Consider the following 14,393-nt stretch of genomic DNA (forward strand, 5'->3'; position numbering starts at 1 on the left):
CCCCTAAGAGCTGAATGTGGTTATGCACACCATGCAAAGGCTAAATTACTTAATCAAACTTTTGATCCTTTCTTTATGGATTTCATTAAATGAACTCTCCAGGATGTTTGTTGAAATATGCAATTTTATATGCTCTTAAATGGCTAACACCCTTGGTGGTTTACCATTATTGATTTGTTAAGATTGCTGTTATTTAATGCACATTAACTGCCAGAAAATTAAAAGATAGTAGGTTACTTTCAAAATCTCACGCTGTTGATGGGAAGCAGTCCATCATATTGAGGCTACTCTTCAGAGTTTGCACAACAACGCTAATTATTATCTGGTGCATGCATGATGTTGAGTCGCATTAAAAAGATTCATGTTGAATTTTAGCTTGTTTGATTTAATTAAAGGAATATTTTTGTTAAATAACTTGCACAATTTTAAAAAGGATGCTGGCAAAACCTTTCCTCTGTGTCTCAAGTTTATTAGCTTTAGAAAAATACCCAAAATACTAATCTGTCAGCACAAGCAATTTTTATTTTGACACAATGATCCAAAAAATTACAGATTTTGTCACTCAAAATATATGCTTTCACTTTTGATGTTTAAGAATTAGTTAGTCATCACTGAATCACAGCAAGTTAATCCTTGGAACTGATGGCACCCATGACAACTATGCTTCCAAGCCGAGATCACCCAATCCTCAGGTGTCATTTGTACTTACACAATTTCAGAAGCTGAGCTCCAAGCTAATTTCAATTACAAGCCAAAGACTGATGGCCCCAATGATGAGACCCTGGAAAGCCTGGATCACTTCTCGAGAGCCACTTTTCACCAGGAGAAGTGAAGAAATTAAGCTGTTATGCTTCAGTATATCGGTCCTTGATTGATTGAGGATGAGGGTATTTGGCAATCTGGATCTCAGACCTGACGCAAAACCCATGGTTTAAGCGAGCAGCAGATCTTTGAATTCCTATATGTTTTTCAGACCAGGGCCACCCATAGTAAGATTGGAAAATATACCAATGTTAACACTTGCAAAAATCTTCAAAATTTATGGAAACATCAAAATTATCTCCTTCATCTTAGCTGCTCCTTTGTGATCAAGCGAAATCTGCTCCCATTCCAATTTTGTGGGTTCTGAGTAGGTGGAAAGGAAAATAGGAAGCTCAGTAACTTGCTGATAACTCTGATATACATGGATTCTTCAGTACTGTAAAGGCTTTCTATAATTATGTACTCAAGGTCACAAACCACTGAGAGCTGAAGAGGAAGATGCTTATCAAGGATAAAGAGATGGTTAGCACCTGCTTGAAAAAATGCCTCAGCTGTGACTTAGTCCTAGATAAAAGCATTTATGACTTGATTCTATGGCATATAAGCCAATCCAATTTCTTCTGCTAAGTAATATTGTCCTACAAAACATCATACCCAAGATATCAGAGAGGGTGGAATGACAGCAAATGGTGCAAGGGGGAAAACCAGGACAGATAATGCAACCAAATACAATTTTATAGCAGTTTTTCAGTTCAGTTCAGTTTATTGTCATTTAGAAACCACAAATGCAATGCAGTTAAAAAATAAGACAACGCTCCTCCAGAATGATATCACAAAAGCACACGACAAAATAGACTACACCAAAAAATCCATATAACGTTTGGTAATCCCCAAATCCAGAGTCTGGAGAGGCTTCAACAAATTAATAATCTGATTTGAAGCAAAAAGAATTGTGATGTTTCAGTGTGTCAATGAAAGGGCTAAAAGAAGCTTTAAACTTTATGTTAAACTATGAGATCCAGTTTTGTTACAGAAAGCTTTTGATAATCTTTAATCAAGTTTATTCTTTTCTTATTTGTCAGAGTTTGCTTCAATGAGATTGGTGGGTTGCAGATGAATGATACAATAACATGGTACAGCCCAGTCAGCAGTGAGCTTTGTAATGGTGATGCTGCTGAACCTTACACCACTGAACGAATGAGGCGAGTACCAGGTGGATACAGCCCTCTGACTGATCATTTCCAGGCCATGACAATTGACTTCAACAGTCCACAGGTATGAGAACAGCTGCATCAATTCCAAGGACATGTATCGAGAAAGCGTATTCCGGGCTTGAAGTTGGCCTGTGACTGTATTTTGCAAGTACCAGTGAAGTATAATATTCGTATTACTGTTCAAAAAAACAGTGCAACACTTTTACTTTCAGGCAAAGATGTAAAGAATTAACTGCAGGGGAATACATGTGCAGTTGTACTCTCAGTTTTTGTTATGTTTCACTCTGTTAGCCGTCAAGGTCAGCTGATTATTTGGTCAGCTGCAGAATAAACTCACTGATGTTTCATGAGTCTAGGGTAAACACTATTGGGTAAACCCATTGATGGGATACAAGTCACAGCACTGATGCACATAAAAGCATTTGAGATCAGAGCCTCAGCATTAGTATATGGTAACAGTTTGTGCTCTCTTTGAACACAATGGTGAGGGGATGTGAATTTATACTGACATCTGAAGGGTTTTGTAAAAATAATTGTTCACAGAATGTGAACATTGCCCATTAATTGTTGGGCTGTTTGAGAGAGTCAGGACAGACTAGATAAGAGAATGTTCCCTTCTCTAAAAGATATTAGTGAACTAGATGGGTTTTTACAACAATGAAGTTGTTTCTTCATCCCTACCTGTGATATTACCTTTTATTCTAAATTTTATTTAATTGGGATTCAACCTGAGATACCTATTGGATCCAAGTGAAATGGGATTTAGCTCGTATCTCCAGTATTCAGGCCTCAAGTCCAATGAGCTACTGTATCCAGAGCGTGAAGCAAATAGTTTAAAGTTAAATTGGAGTAAAAGATCAATATAGATATTCGGGCGGTATTTCTGAATCTTTTCCAACCTTTATACCATTTACTTTGATTATTGTTTCTTTGAAAGAGTAAAGTCAGGAAAATTTCTGTCATTGTTAAGAAATTTGTTTGCATGTAAGCATTTTTAAAAGGATATATTTTTGCACTATTTAATTACACAATAATTGAGCCTATGAATCGTAATTCAGAAACTAAAAGAAAAAATCATTTTATGTAATATCTTTAAAAAACTGCTTTGAGAGGTAATTTGGCATCTTATTCTTTTGAAAATACCATGCACTGTATGATATGAAGTCTGCAGTAAATGGCGGTCATTATGTTTATGTTTTATATTAGGACTTGGAAGAACTTACAAATAGGAAACCTTGTCGACTTTGTCTGCCAGTAGTTAAAGAGGGTGTGCTGGATGCTATCGTTGCTTGGTTTGTTCTGCAGTTAGATGATGAAACCAGTCTTTCCACTGGCCCTGATGAAGAAACCTGTTGGGAACAGGCTGTATATCCTGTGCAGGGTGCACTCGGTCAGTATGAAATAATAGAGAAGTTTGTTAAGAGAAAGTATTTTAATTCACTAGTAGTGATTTCAGAACTATGAAGGATATTTTTAGAGCAAGTAGAAAGAAACTGTTTTGTGTGGCAGTCTGTTGATAAACGATGGTCATAGAAACAGAAAATGAGAATTTTTGCTCAGTCACACTTATTAAAAAAATGCTATGGAAACACATTTCTAATGAACTTTCAAAATAATTTGCAAAACCACCTAAAGTGGATTAATATAAAGGGAAAACCTGGAGTGCAGGACTGAATTAGGCCGCTCTTTCAAATAACTAACACTAGCATGACAGATCAAGTGGCTTTTGCTCTATGATTTAAAACTCTATAGTTTGCTCAGAATTTGTTCAGTGAAAATTTACTCTTTCAATCAAATATGAACAGTATGAACAGAAAAGATTCTGCATATGCTGGAAATCAGAGCAAAACACATAATATGAATAGATTGTTGTATTCCCCAAATGAAATGAAACCAAAATGCATCAAGCACTTATCCTTAATAAGACAACAACAATCAGATTCAATAGAGTGCATTCACATAGTAAAATTTGACACCAAGCCATGTTGGATGACCAGAGTTCTATTTGAAGAAATAAATTTCAAAGGGGACAGTGAGGTGGAGAGGAATAGAGAAATTCCAGTCCTTAAGATACAGACACAACCATTAACGGTTGAGTGAAAGAAATCAGAGGACCTTGGGGACATTTGGAATTGATAGAGAAGTAGAGAGAAGCCATAGATTCATTTTAAGCTTTGACCAAACAGACAGTTTACTATATTGGGGTTGAACAGAACAGGATAGAATTTGTCAAGAAATCTGAAGCATCGTCCCAATACTTCATTTAAAAATGCTGTTTTATTTTGAAGAAACTAAATAAAAATAATGAAGTATAATTAATATTTTGGAGGAAAGCAGATGAGACTTTTTAAAATCAATACTTACCTTGATTTATACATAATGTATACATATATAAAATTTATATGTTTTTATCAATATTAGATGACATCTCAAATAAGCAGATTTATCATAATAAAATGATAGTTGTTTCCTTATTTGAAGGTACTAAAAATATAAAACACTTCTTCATACATTTCTCTTTCAATTACTTTGGATAGGCCTGGCAACAACAATGGGGAATGGTTGGAACTGTGCTTTTTGTGTAACTTTCTACTCTGTCACGTATGCGCTTTGAGGCTTATCTTCCTGTCCCACAGTAATTGGAAAACCTTCAGAACACTTCCTCTGGTTCTTAGTTGAAGTGTTAAGATTATTTTTGAGTTATCTAATTTCAATCTGTGAAGTGTTGGCAGTTTAGCAGGAATCCTATTTGGCCACATCAGGTTTTTGTGAGCAGCGTAATGTGTCTCCAAACACAAGTATTTATTATTTAGCACGTAGTTAAAGCTGCTGCTGCATGCTTCAAATTTGGCGTGCCCTGTTTGCCTTAGTGACGGAACAATTTCATGCTAACTATCACTTCTCACCAGGAGTGAAGTCTTCAAATTTACAGTTAATGGGGCCAGGATTTAGGCTGAACTCCTGCCATGCACTTAGCTCAAGAGGAGTGTAAATCGGCAATACACAGGTTTCTGTGCTTGATGTACAAGGATCCCAATTTGATTTATTTTATTTTCAGAACTGGAAATTATAATTGTTATGAGCTGAATGCACAGATCTTCATGTATTCATTCTTTTGTGACATGAGTAATTGTCCTTCACTATTCATACAATTAAGTTCTGGGAGGGAAACAGGTCAGTAGAATCTGGCTTATGATTTATATCTGCTCTTATGTTGCAGGCCAGATAGTGAAATATGGTGATACTCTAGTAGTTGACGTTTCCTGCAAGAATTCATACCTGGTTTTTCACAGTATTGCTGTATTGAGACATGAAAACAAGACCACAATCGAAATGAACACTTTGAGTGATCAGCCAAGTAGCCATCTTGCCTGCGAAACTGAACTGTGTAACGCTTTGGCCAATCTTCAGACTACGAGTGACTCTGGAATGACCCTCCATTGTATGCTTGAATCGTCAGAAATAGCTCGTCTCAATAACACTCAATATAATGACTGTTTCAAATCGGCTCTAAACAGTGTATTATCTTCATTAACACCAGTGGACAGCGGAACCTGTTTCTCACAGAGAGTGGATGACATGAATTGTGAAAACACAGACTTACATAATTCTTCAGACCCAACCTTTGACACTTTGTACTTGTTAGATGTATCAGAGGGCTTTTCAATTTTGCCACTGATTGCTGCTAAGTTGGCACCCATTAAAGTTTTTAGTTCCTTAGAGAAAGCACAGCAGCAGGCTACATTGAGTATTCTAGCAGAATCCAACAACATTTCCAAAGATCTGTTAGAGTTTTGGCATAATTATCTGGACGATGACTCGACACTTTTGCAAAGGCCTCAGTCAGGCAAGCTCTGGAGTGTGATTATTCTGGATGCTATAGAGACGTGTGGACTTATACGACAAGGTCTGGTAGAGAAAGCAGTCCTTGCTAGGTATGTCTAATTTTCATCTTGTTCTTTAAAAGAATGCATATAAACTTCTTGTCTTGCAGAAACAATAAGCTACTTATTAATGGTACAGATGGTAAAAGTGAGATAAAATGGGGAGGCAACCCAAGTTTGTCTCAGTTGGGGATATTTTGATGATGAAATGGGTTTTATTCTCCTGGGCCACATCTTCATGAAGTGTAGAGCCAGTGGCCAATTAAAGATCTTAATGGGATTACTAACTTAATTTGCACGTGATTTTGTTTATTTCTACATTTATTCAGCAATGAGCAAATACTCTCAGTGGCCAGTTTATGAGGTACACCTGTACACCTACTTATTAATGCAAATATCTAATCAGCCAATCATGTAGCAACAACTCAATACATAAAAGTTTGCAGATATGGTCAAGTTGTTGTTTAGACTAAACATCAAAATGGGGAAGACGTATGATCTAAGTGACTTTGACTTGTGGAATGGTTGTTGATGCCAGATGGGGTGGTTTGTGATGGGCTGATCTCTGGGGACTTTCAGTCACAACAATCTCTAGAGCTTACAGTCAGTGTTGCCAAAAAACAAAAAAAAATCCAGTGAGCAGCAATTCTGTGGGTGTGTTAGAGACGTGCATTATGACCAAAGGGAAAATGGCTGGAGTCGCTTAGCACTTTAGTGCTAGGGTGTTTATAGGTGTGTGAAAAACCAAATGTAGTTTGACAGAAGTTTCACAAAAATTAAGGAAAACTGCCAATATTTACAAAAAGATTTCTACCAGAATACACAATAATGGTTCATTCACTACTTATTTTTACCCAGTGTGAACTCCTGGCAGCTCCTTTCTCTCTCCCTTACTGAGAGCAATGAGATTTTTTTTTAGTCACTAGGACTTGCCATCTTTAATTACCAACAAAGTTAACTTAAGACAACACATGAAGTAGAATATGATACATCCCACAATGTAGTTAAAATCATATTACAAAATAAACATCAGTATCTACCTTAAATACAGTATAAATATATACACATTTTCAGCTCCTCTTCACAAAATAAATGGTGGAAGGCACCATAAAGCCAACCTGAGCTCATCAGCTCATTTAGGGACCCATTAGGAGAATATACCAGGGAAGATATTGAAGTGCATACATTCAGTGCAACGACTGTGAATGCACATTTGTAAGGAGTACATTTACTGAGGGCTCTTTAACAGGGCAAAAATGCCTTGTTGGTGTGAGAGGTCAGAACAGAGTGTCCTGACTGGTTTGAGCTGACAGGAAGGCGACAACAACTTGACCCCACGTTAAAAACAGTGGTGTGCATAACACATCAAACTTGGAAGTGGATGGGCTACAGCAACAGAAGACCACACCACATTCCACTCTTCCAGCTAATAGAGTGGCCACAGAGTGTAATGTTGAAAAAAAAACCTCAAAATGTCCAACCTAAACAAATAAATAACAGAACAAATTAAGATTCTGTGACTTGACAGCTGACTATTAGAATTGAAGAGTCATATATTAAACCTTTTGGTATTGAGGTTATATTTAAGAGCTATCAAGAGAGAGAGAGACAGGCAGCTCCTTTAGGAATGTAACATGTTACACAGTACCAGAACAAAAAGAACATCTTATTTTGTTTTCTCATGCTTAACGATCGGAATTCATTTTTGAACTGTAAGCTCTATGAAGTTTAATTCAAGACCTGGTAGGCCCATTATTGTAAAATGCACAAATATAACTAAGTCATTGAATTGATCTAATGGTGGGATATTTTATGTTAATATTAAACTTATGAAATTAATTCTATTACCTATACACTGCAAGAAAAGTCCTACATGCCCATTAAACTTTGCTGTCTTTGAGATCAGGAGCTTTTTTTTTGTTGGAAGAAAAAACTCGTTAATGACTTTGGTTTTAGTTAATTTCTTTGACTTTACCTCAAACCTGCTGAAATCCCCATCCATTTCTTTGCTTCAATTGGATTCATCCTGGAAGTTACCTGATCATACTTTAGATTACTTCTCATACCTCCACCTCATGCTTGGGATTTGTTTTTTTTATTTGGTGTCTATGATAGATAGATACTTTATTCATCCCCATGGGGAAATTCAACTTTTTTTCCAATGTCCCATACACTTGTTGTAGCAAAACTAATTACATACAATACTTAACTCAGTAAAAAAAATATGATATGCATCTAAATCACCGTCTCAAAAAGCATTAATAATAGCTTTTAAAAAAGTTCTTAAGTCCTGGCGGTAGAATTGTAAAGCCTAATGGCATTGGGGAGTATTGACCTCTTCATCCTGTCTGAGGAGCATTGCATCGATAGTAACCTGTCACTGAAACTGCTTCTCTGTCTCTGGATGGTGCTATGTAGAGGATGTTCAGAGTTATCCATAATTGACTGTAGCCTACTCAGCGCCCTTCGCTCAGCTACCGATGTTAAACTCTCCAGTACTTTGCCCACGACAGAGCCCGCCTTCCTTACCAGCTTATTAAGACATGAGGCGTCCCTCTTCTTAATGCTTCCTCCCCAACACGCCACCACAAAGAAGAGGGCGCTCTCCACAACTGACCTATAGAACATCTTCAGCATCTCACTACAGACATTGAATGACGCCAACCTTCTTAAGAAGTACATTCGACTCTGTGCCTTCCTGCACAAGGCATCTGTGTTGGCAGTCCAGTCAAGCTTCTCGTCTAACTGTACTCCCAGATACTTGTAGGTCTTAACCTGCTCCACACGTTCTCCATTAATGATATGGGGTGGGATTAGAATTTCTTTTGTGTGTTAAATGCATAAATGCCAGATTTAAATTTGGTGTTTACCTCTTCAGGTCAGGTTCTGTAAGGTATAAGGTGATGCAGATGCCATTCTACATCAGTAGAGAGGGATATATGAAGTTTGTTAATTGTTGAATCATAAGACTGCTTAAATGTTTGTCTTTTTTAGGTGCTTGCTTCGACCTGAGGGAAGGTTGCTGCCTCAGTGTATAACAATATATGGAATACTCATCGAGTCTGACACTTTACAGCAAGAAAGTGCTGTTCAGGGAAAAGAACCCACATTAGGTTTCAATATTGCACCCTTCATCAACCAATTCAAGGTTGTTTCTTGTTAGTATAGTGTACATGTTGTACAAAATCAATTTCTTATATTAAATAGATTTTCCTGTGGTAAGTGTGAAGAAATTGATTTCTTTTCCCTACAGGTACCTATCCATGTTTTCTTGCATTTATCCACTTTACCTCATGTTCAACTCAGTGAGCCAGTGGAACTATTAAAGCTGAATCTCCTGGACCTTGTCACTGATGACCTATGCAGTGAGATCAGGGTAAAGTGTATTTTTTAAAAAGTTATATCAATGGTTATGGGAACTTTGAATTTTGCTTTAGTTTACAACTTTGCATTCTAGTACCAAAATTAGTCATATTCTTTCACTGCTAATTAAATAGTCACATGAATCATTCCCTTTTGAGCTTAGGCTGCAACAGGGACTCCACTATCTATAGAATGTTTGTTGCATAGAATTTTAATGAAAAGCAAGATCATAAAACATCAGAAAATAGGAACAGGAGTTGATTACTCTGCCTCTCAAGCCTGCCCTTCCATTCAAAATAATCATAGTTGATCTGACTCAAGTCTCATCTCTTCTGTGCCCTTACCTCGTAGCATTTCATACCTTGATCTTTTAAATGTTTATCTTCATCCTCTTTAAATACCAATAATCCAGCCTCCAAACTTTCTGAGGTTGAAAATCCTAGAGTTCCTACAAGGAGGTTTTAAATGACCACCCCCTAATCTTGTAACTATGTCTTTTAAACGTTTGACAAGTAATCTGTTGTAAATATTAAGTGCATATTACATGTAGAAAGGCAAAATATACCAACCTGCTAGACCGGTGAATGATAAAAATGTTAGGAATAATATAATTTAGTTCATCAAAGTATAGGCTGAAATATAAAAACAGTATTCATATCAATATTTTTAGTTATAATTTGTATCTTCAAATTTGAAAGCAATACGGAGAAATTTTCAGGATATTTAGACTTTTGACAATTATGTTACTATAATGATAATGACATAAATCCCTCTCCATGTAACAAAATTACCTATAAACTTTGTGTATATGTAAAGCAGTTTGACCCAAAATGTCACCCATTAATTTCTTTCCACAGACATTGTCTGTCAAGAATTGGGTTAGATATTTACCAGTGTGGACCACTGTCAAGCATCTTTGCTCCGCCTGCTGCAAAAGGCAGAATTTTCTGCTGACCATCCAGTTTAATTTCATTTGCCATTCTAATTCCGCCATATTGGACCATGGCTTTCTCCACTATTACAATGAGGCCACTCTCAGTTTGGAGGAGCAACACCTTATGTTCCATATGGTTAGCTGCCAACCTGATGGCATGGGCATTGATTTATCTAATTTTTGGTGATTTATCCCCACTGTTCCTTCTCTCTTTTCCCTTTCACCATACTGGCTTCCCTCTTATCCCTTCTCTTCTCCTCACCTACCTATCACCACCTTCTGGCACTCTCCTCTTCCTTCCTTTCTCCCATGGTCCATTTCTATCAGATTCCTCTTCCTTCAGCTCCTTACCTCTTACACCTATTACCTTGCAGCTTCTCACTTCACCCCGTCCTCCATCACACCTACATTTCCCCTCACCAGGTTTATCTATCACCTACCAGCTTGTACTCCTCCCCTCCCCCCCCCCCCCCCCCACCACACACACACACACACATTCTTATTCTGGCTTCTTACCCTTCCCTTTCCAATCCCAATGAAGGGTCTTAACTCAATGTTGAATGTTTTTTCCTCTCTAAAGATGCTGCCTGACTTCCTGAGTTTCTCCAGTATTTTGTCTGTATTGCTCTGGATTTCCAGCATCTGCAGAAACTCTTGTGTTTAAAATTATCATCCTTTTCTTTCAATACCCATGACCTGTCCTACATCATTCGATTACATCAGCCCCACAGTTCTTTGTGAATTGTGTTCTTTCAGCCCTGGCTTAGTTTTTATCTCCAGTTTCCATTGTTTGGACTTTAATCTTTTAAGACACACATTAAAAAGTCAATTCTGTTACCTCATTCCCTGATATCTCCTTTGTGGCAGGTTTCTCCTCAGATGGGATTTCTGGGAAGCATCTTGGGATGTTTTGTTATGTTAAATGTAATTGTGTTGTATATTGTATTATATTGGGCTTTAACAGTTGCTTGAACTTCTAAGGGTTCAGTTATACCTAGAGATTCACAGGTAAGATATCATCTAGTTCAACAGTAAGAATCTAGAGATTTTTACTGTTTTCAAGTAAATTCATAATATTCTTTGAAACAAAGACAATACATGTGAAATCAACTGCTGTTGTAGGTAAACCTACCACTTTATAACAGAAGCGGAATCCCTGCTGCAATTTTAACCATTCCAATGCAACAGCTGGTTATAAACAGTAGGAATTTCCAGTCTACAATTCAACCATATGCTTTTGGACATAACTGTAAAACCATACTAATTTCAGTTTACTCTCTTTTAACACATAGGTGCAAGTGCACTCCTCTGGAAGTCTAACTGCTGTTCCGTTTTGGTATGAAATTCACCTGGACATGGACATCAGTCTGAGTACATGGAGTGAATCTTCTCATTGGAGGCAGGCTGCTTTTGTTCTAGACAATCCAATACAAGTTAACAGGGGAGATGAACTTCTGTTAAAAGTTCGTTATCACAAGAGTAATATCTCAATAACTGTAAACCATGTGTAGCAGTAATTACTCAAGATTAAAAATTGATATGAATAGAACTCGCCTGTTCACAGCTCAAATTATAGCAAAGTTCCCCAAAGCAGTGAAGTAAAATGAATCTGTTCCATTCCAAATTACAAGAACCATCAAACAGGACTATTAATTTCCCATTGGAAAGATATTCCCAATGTTCTACCATTGAACTGAACTGCCAAAGATATGAACAGATATTTTCTTGGATAATTGCATGATTTATAGACCTGTATGCATTTGTCCTTATTTCTATGGCTTTCTAATTTAAATTGTTCACAAATTTGTCAGTTTTAATAATGTATATAAAGACAATGTACTTGGAAGAAGATTGTTCTTTAATCATTTGTTGAAAATGAAATTTGGGTGAGGATGGGAAGAAGAGAAACAGTCTACTTATTGAAGTAGACTGAAATAGTCCAAAGGCCACTTCCTGCTGTTTTTACAGTGCCTATAAAAAGTATTCACCCTACTTAGAAATTGTCATGTTTCACTGTTTTACAATATTGAATCACAGTAGATTTAATTTGGCTTTCTTTGACATTGATCAACAGAAAAAGACTCCGTGTCAAAGTGAAAACAGATCTCTTTCAAGTGATCTAAATTAATTACAAATATGAAACACTAAATAATTGATTGCTTATGTATTCACCCCCTTCAAGTCAGTATTTAGCAGAAGCACCTCTGGCAGCAATTACAGCCTTGAGTCTGTGTGGATGGGTCTCTATCAGCTTTGCACATCTGGACACTGTAATTTTTCACCCATCTTCTTTACAAAACTGCTCAAGCTCTGTCAGATTGTATGGAGATCATGAATGAATTGCCTCTTTTTAAATCCAGCCACAAATTCTCAATTGGATTGAGGTCTGGACTATGACTTGGTCACTGCAGGACATTAACCTTTGTTGTTTTTAAGCCATTCCTTTAGCTTTTTGCTTGGGGTCATTGTCTTGCTGGGAAACAAATCTCCCAAGTCATGGTTCACTTGCAGACTGCATCAGGTTCTCCTCCAGGATTTCCTTGTATTTTGCTGCATTCATTTTACCCTCTATCTTTACAAGCCTTTCAAGGCCTGCTGCAGTGAAGCATTCCCACAGCATGATGCAGCCACCAACCTGCTTCACGGTAGGGATGGTGTGTTTTTGATGATGTGTGATATTTGGCTTATGCCAAACAGAGCATTGAGTCTGATGCCCAAAAAGCTCAATTTTGGTTTCATCAGACCATAGAACCACCTTCCAGCTGACTTCAGAGACTCCCACATGCCTTCTGGCAAACTGGCTGAGATTTCATGAGTTTTTTTCAACAGTGGCTTTCTCTTTGTCTCTTTCCCGTAAAGCTGTATCTGGTGAAGCACCTGGGCAACAGTTGTTGTATGTGCAATCTCTTCCATTTCAGCCACTGAAGCTTGTAACTCCTCCAGGGCTGTCATAGGTCTCTTGGTGACCTCCCTCACTAGTCCCTTTCTTGCACGGTCACTCAGTTATTGAGGACGGCCTGCTCTAGGCAGATTTACAGCTGTGCCATATTCTTTCCATTTCTTGATGATTGACTTAACTATACTCCCAAGAGATATTCAGTGACCTGGAAATTTTCTTGTACGTATCCATCTCCTGACTTGTACCTTTCAATAATCATTTTGCAGAGTTGCTTGGAATGTACTTTTGTCTTCATGGTGTAGTTTTTGCCAGGATACTGACTCACCAGCAGTTGGACCTTCCAGATACAGGTGTATTTTTACTATGATCACTATGATGATACTATGATACACCTTGACTGCACTCAGGTCTCCAAAAATAGATTTCTATTTAACTAATTATGTGACTTCTAAAACCAACTGGCTGCACCAGTGATGATTTGGTCTGCCATATTAAAAGGGGGGGGGGGGAAGGAAGTGAATACTTATGCAATTTTTTTGTCTTATATTTGTAATTACTGTAGATAACTGCAGAGATCTCACTTAGACATGAAAGTCTTTTTCTGTTGATCAGTGTCAAAAAAGCCAAATTAAATCCATTGAGACTCAATGTCATAAAACAATAAAACATGAAAACTTCCATGGGGAGTGAATATTTTTTATAGACTTTGTATTAAATACTGCAAAATACACCCATGTATTCACCATTTGCGGATTAGCCTTCGGCTTCTGTCACCATTGGAGGAACTGTTCAATAATTCCTATGGTTTACAATTACCTATTGCATTGACATTATCAAAAAGATGTTTTCTTTCAGCAAACGGATCTCAATCTGCCTTAAGCAGATAGAGATGAGAAATGGCAAAATAATTATATCTAATAGTAATAGATCTCTCACATTATTACGCATGAAAAATGATCAAATGTTCTGGCTGCTAGATGTTATTTGAAACATTAGAACTATTTCTAAGCTATTTCCATATCAAGTGAATGTCTGATTTATTATGTTAATACAGAATACCCAATAGTGTATTCACAGGAAGGCTTTTTGTTTACACAAGTTTAAGAGCTTTTATTAAAGTAAAATTGAATCACATAACCAGTTATTATGCAAAGTGAAAATTACTCTTTCCAAGGAGGCTTCAAACAGCATCCTTTATAGATGAGCAAGAGGAATTGTGTGCAATGAATATTAGTTTAATGGTTTTGGCCACCTTCAAGCTGAAGAACAAATAAGTAATTCATTTAGCACTACAGAACATTGGTTAGTGTGGTTTAAAAATCAGATTATGTGGCAAT

The 14,393-nt window shown here is 37.1% G+C and overlaps 1 protein-coding gene across 5 annotated transcripts in view; it reads left to right on the forward strand.

The window, feature by feature from the left end:
* prmt9 (protein arginine methyltransferase 9) overlaps nucleotides 1-14,193 on the forward strand; it is a 59,982-nt gene extending 45,789 nt beyond the window's left edge. For 4 of the 5 annotated variants that reach the window (XM_073042923.1, XM_073042924.1, XM_073042927.1 and 1 more), the window contains 6 exons: nucleotides 1,845-2,037; nucleotides 3,183-3,366; nucleotides 5,197-5,911; nucleotides 8,855-9,008; nucleotides 9,114-9,236; nucleotides 11,450-14,193. In XM_073042923.1, coding sequence (XP_072899024.1) covers nucleotides 1,845-2,037; nucleotides 3,183-3,366; nucleotides 5,197-5,911; nucleotides 8,855-9,008; nucleotides 9,114-9,236; nucleotides 11,450-11,668 — 1,588 coding nt within the window. In that variant the 3' untranslated portion in view covers nucleotides 11,669-14,193. Of the gene's footprint in view, nucleotides 1-1,844; nucleotides 2,038-3,182; nucleotides 3,367-5,196; nucleotides 5,912-8,854; nucleotides 9,019-9,113; nucleotides 9,237-11,449 lie in introns of all 5 variants that reach the window. The other variant, XR_012098649.1, reaches the window with a different exon arrangement.
* The last annotated feature ends 200 nt before the right edge of the window (nucleotides 14,194-14,393 follow it).

This window comes from Hemitrygon akajei, chromosome 4 (genome assembly GCF_048418815.1).
Source record: "Hemitrygon akajei chromosome 4, sHemAka1.3, whole genome shotgun sequence".
Lineage (NCBI taxonomy): Eukaryota > Metazoa > Chordata > Chondrichthyes > Myliobatiformes > Dasyatidae > Hemitrygon > Hemitrygon akajei.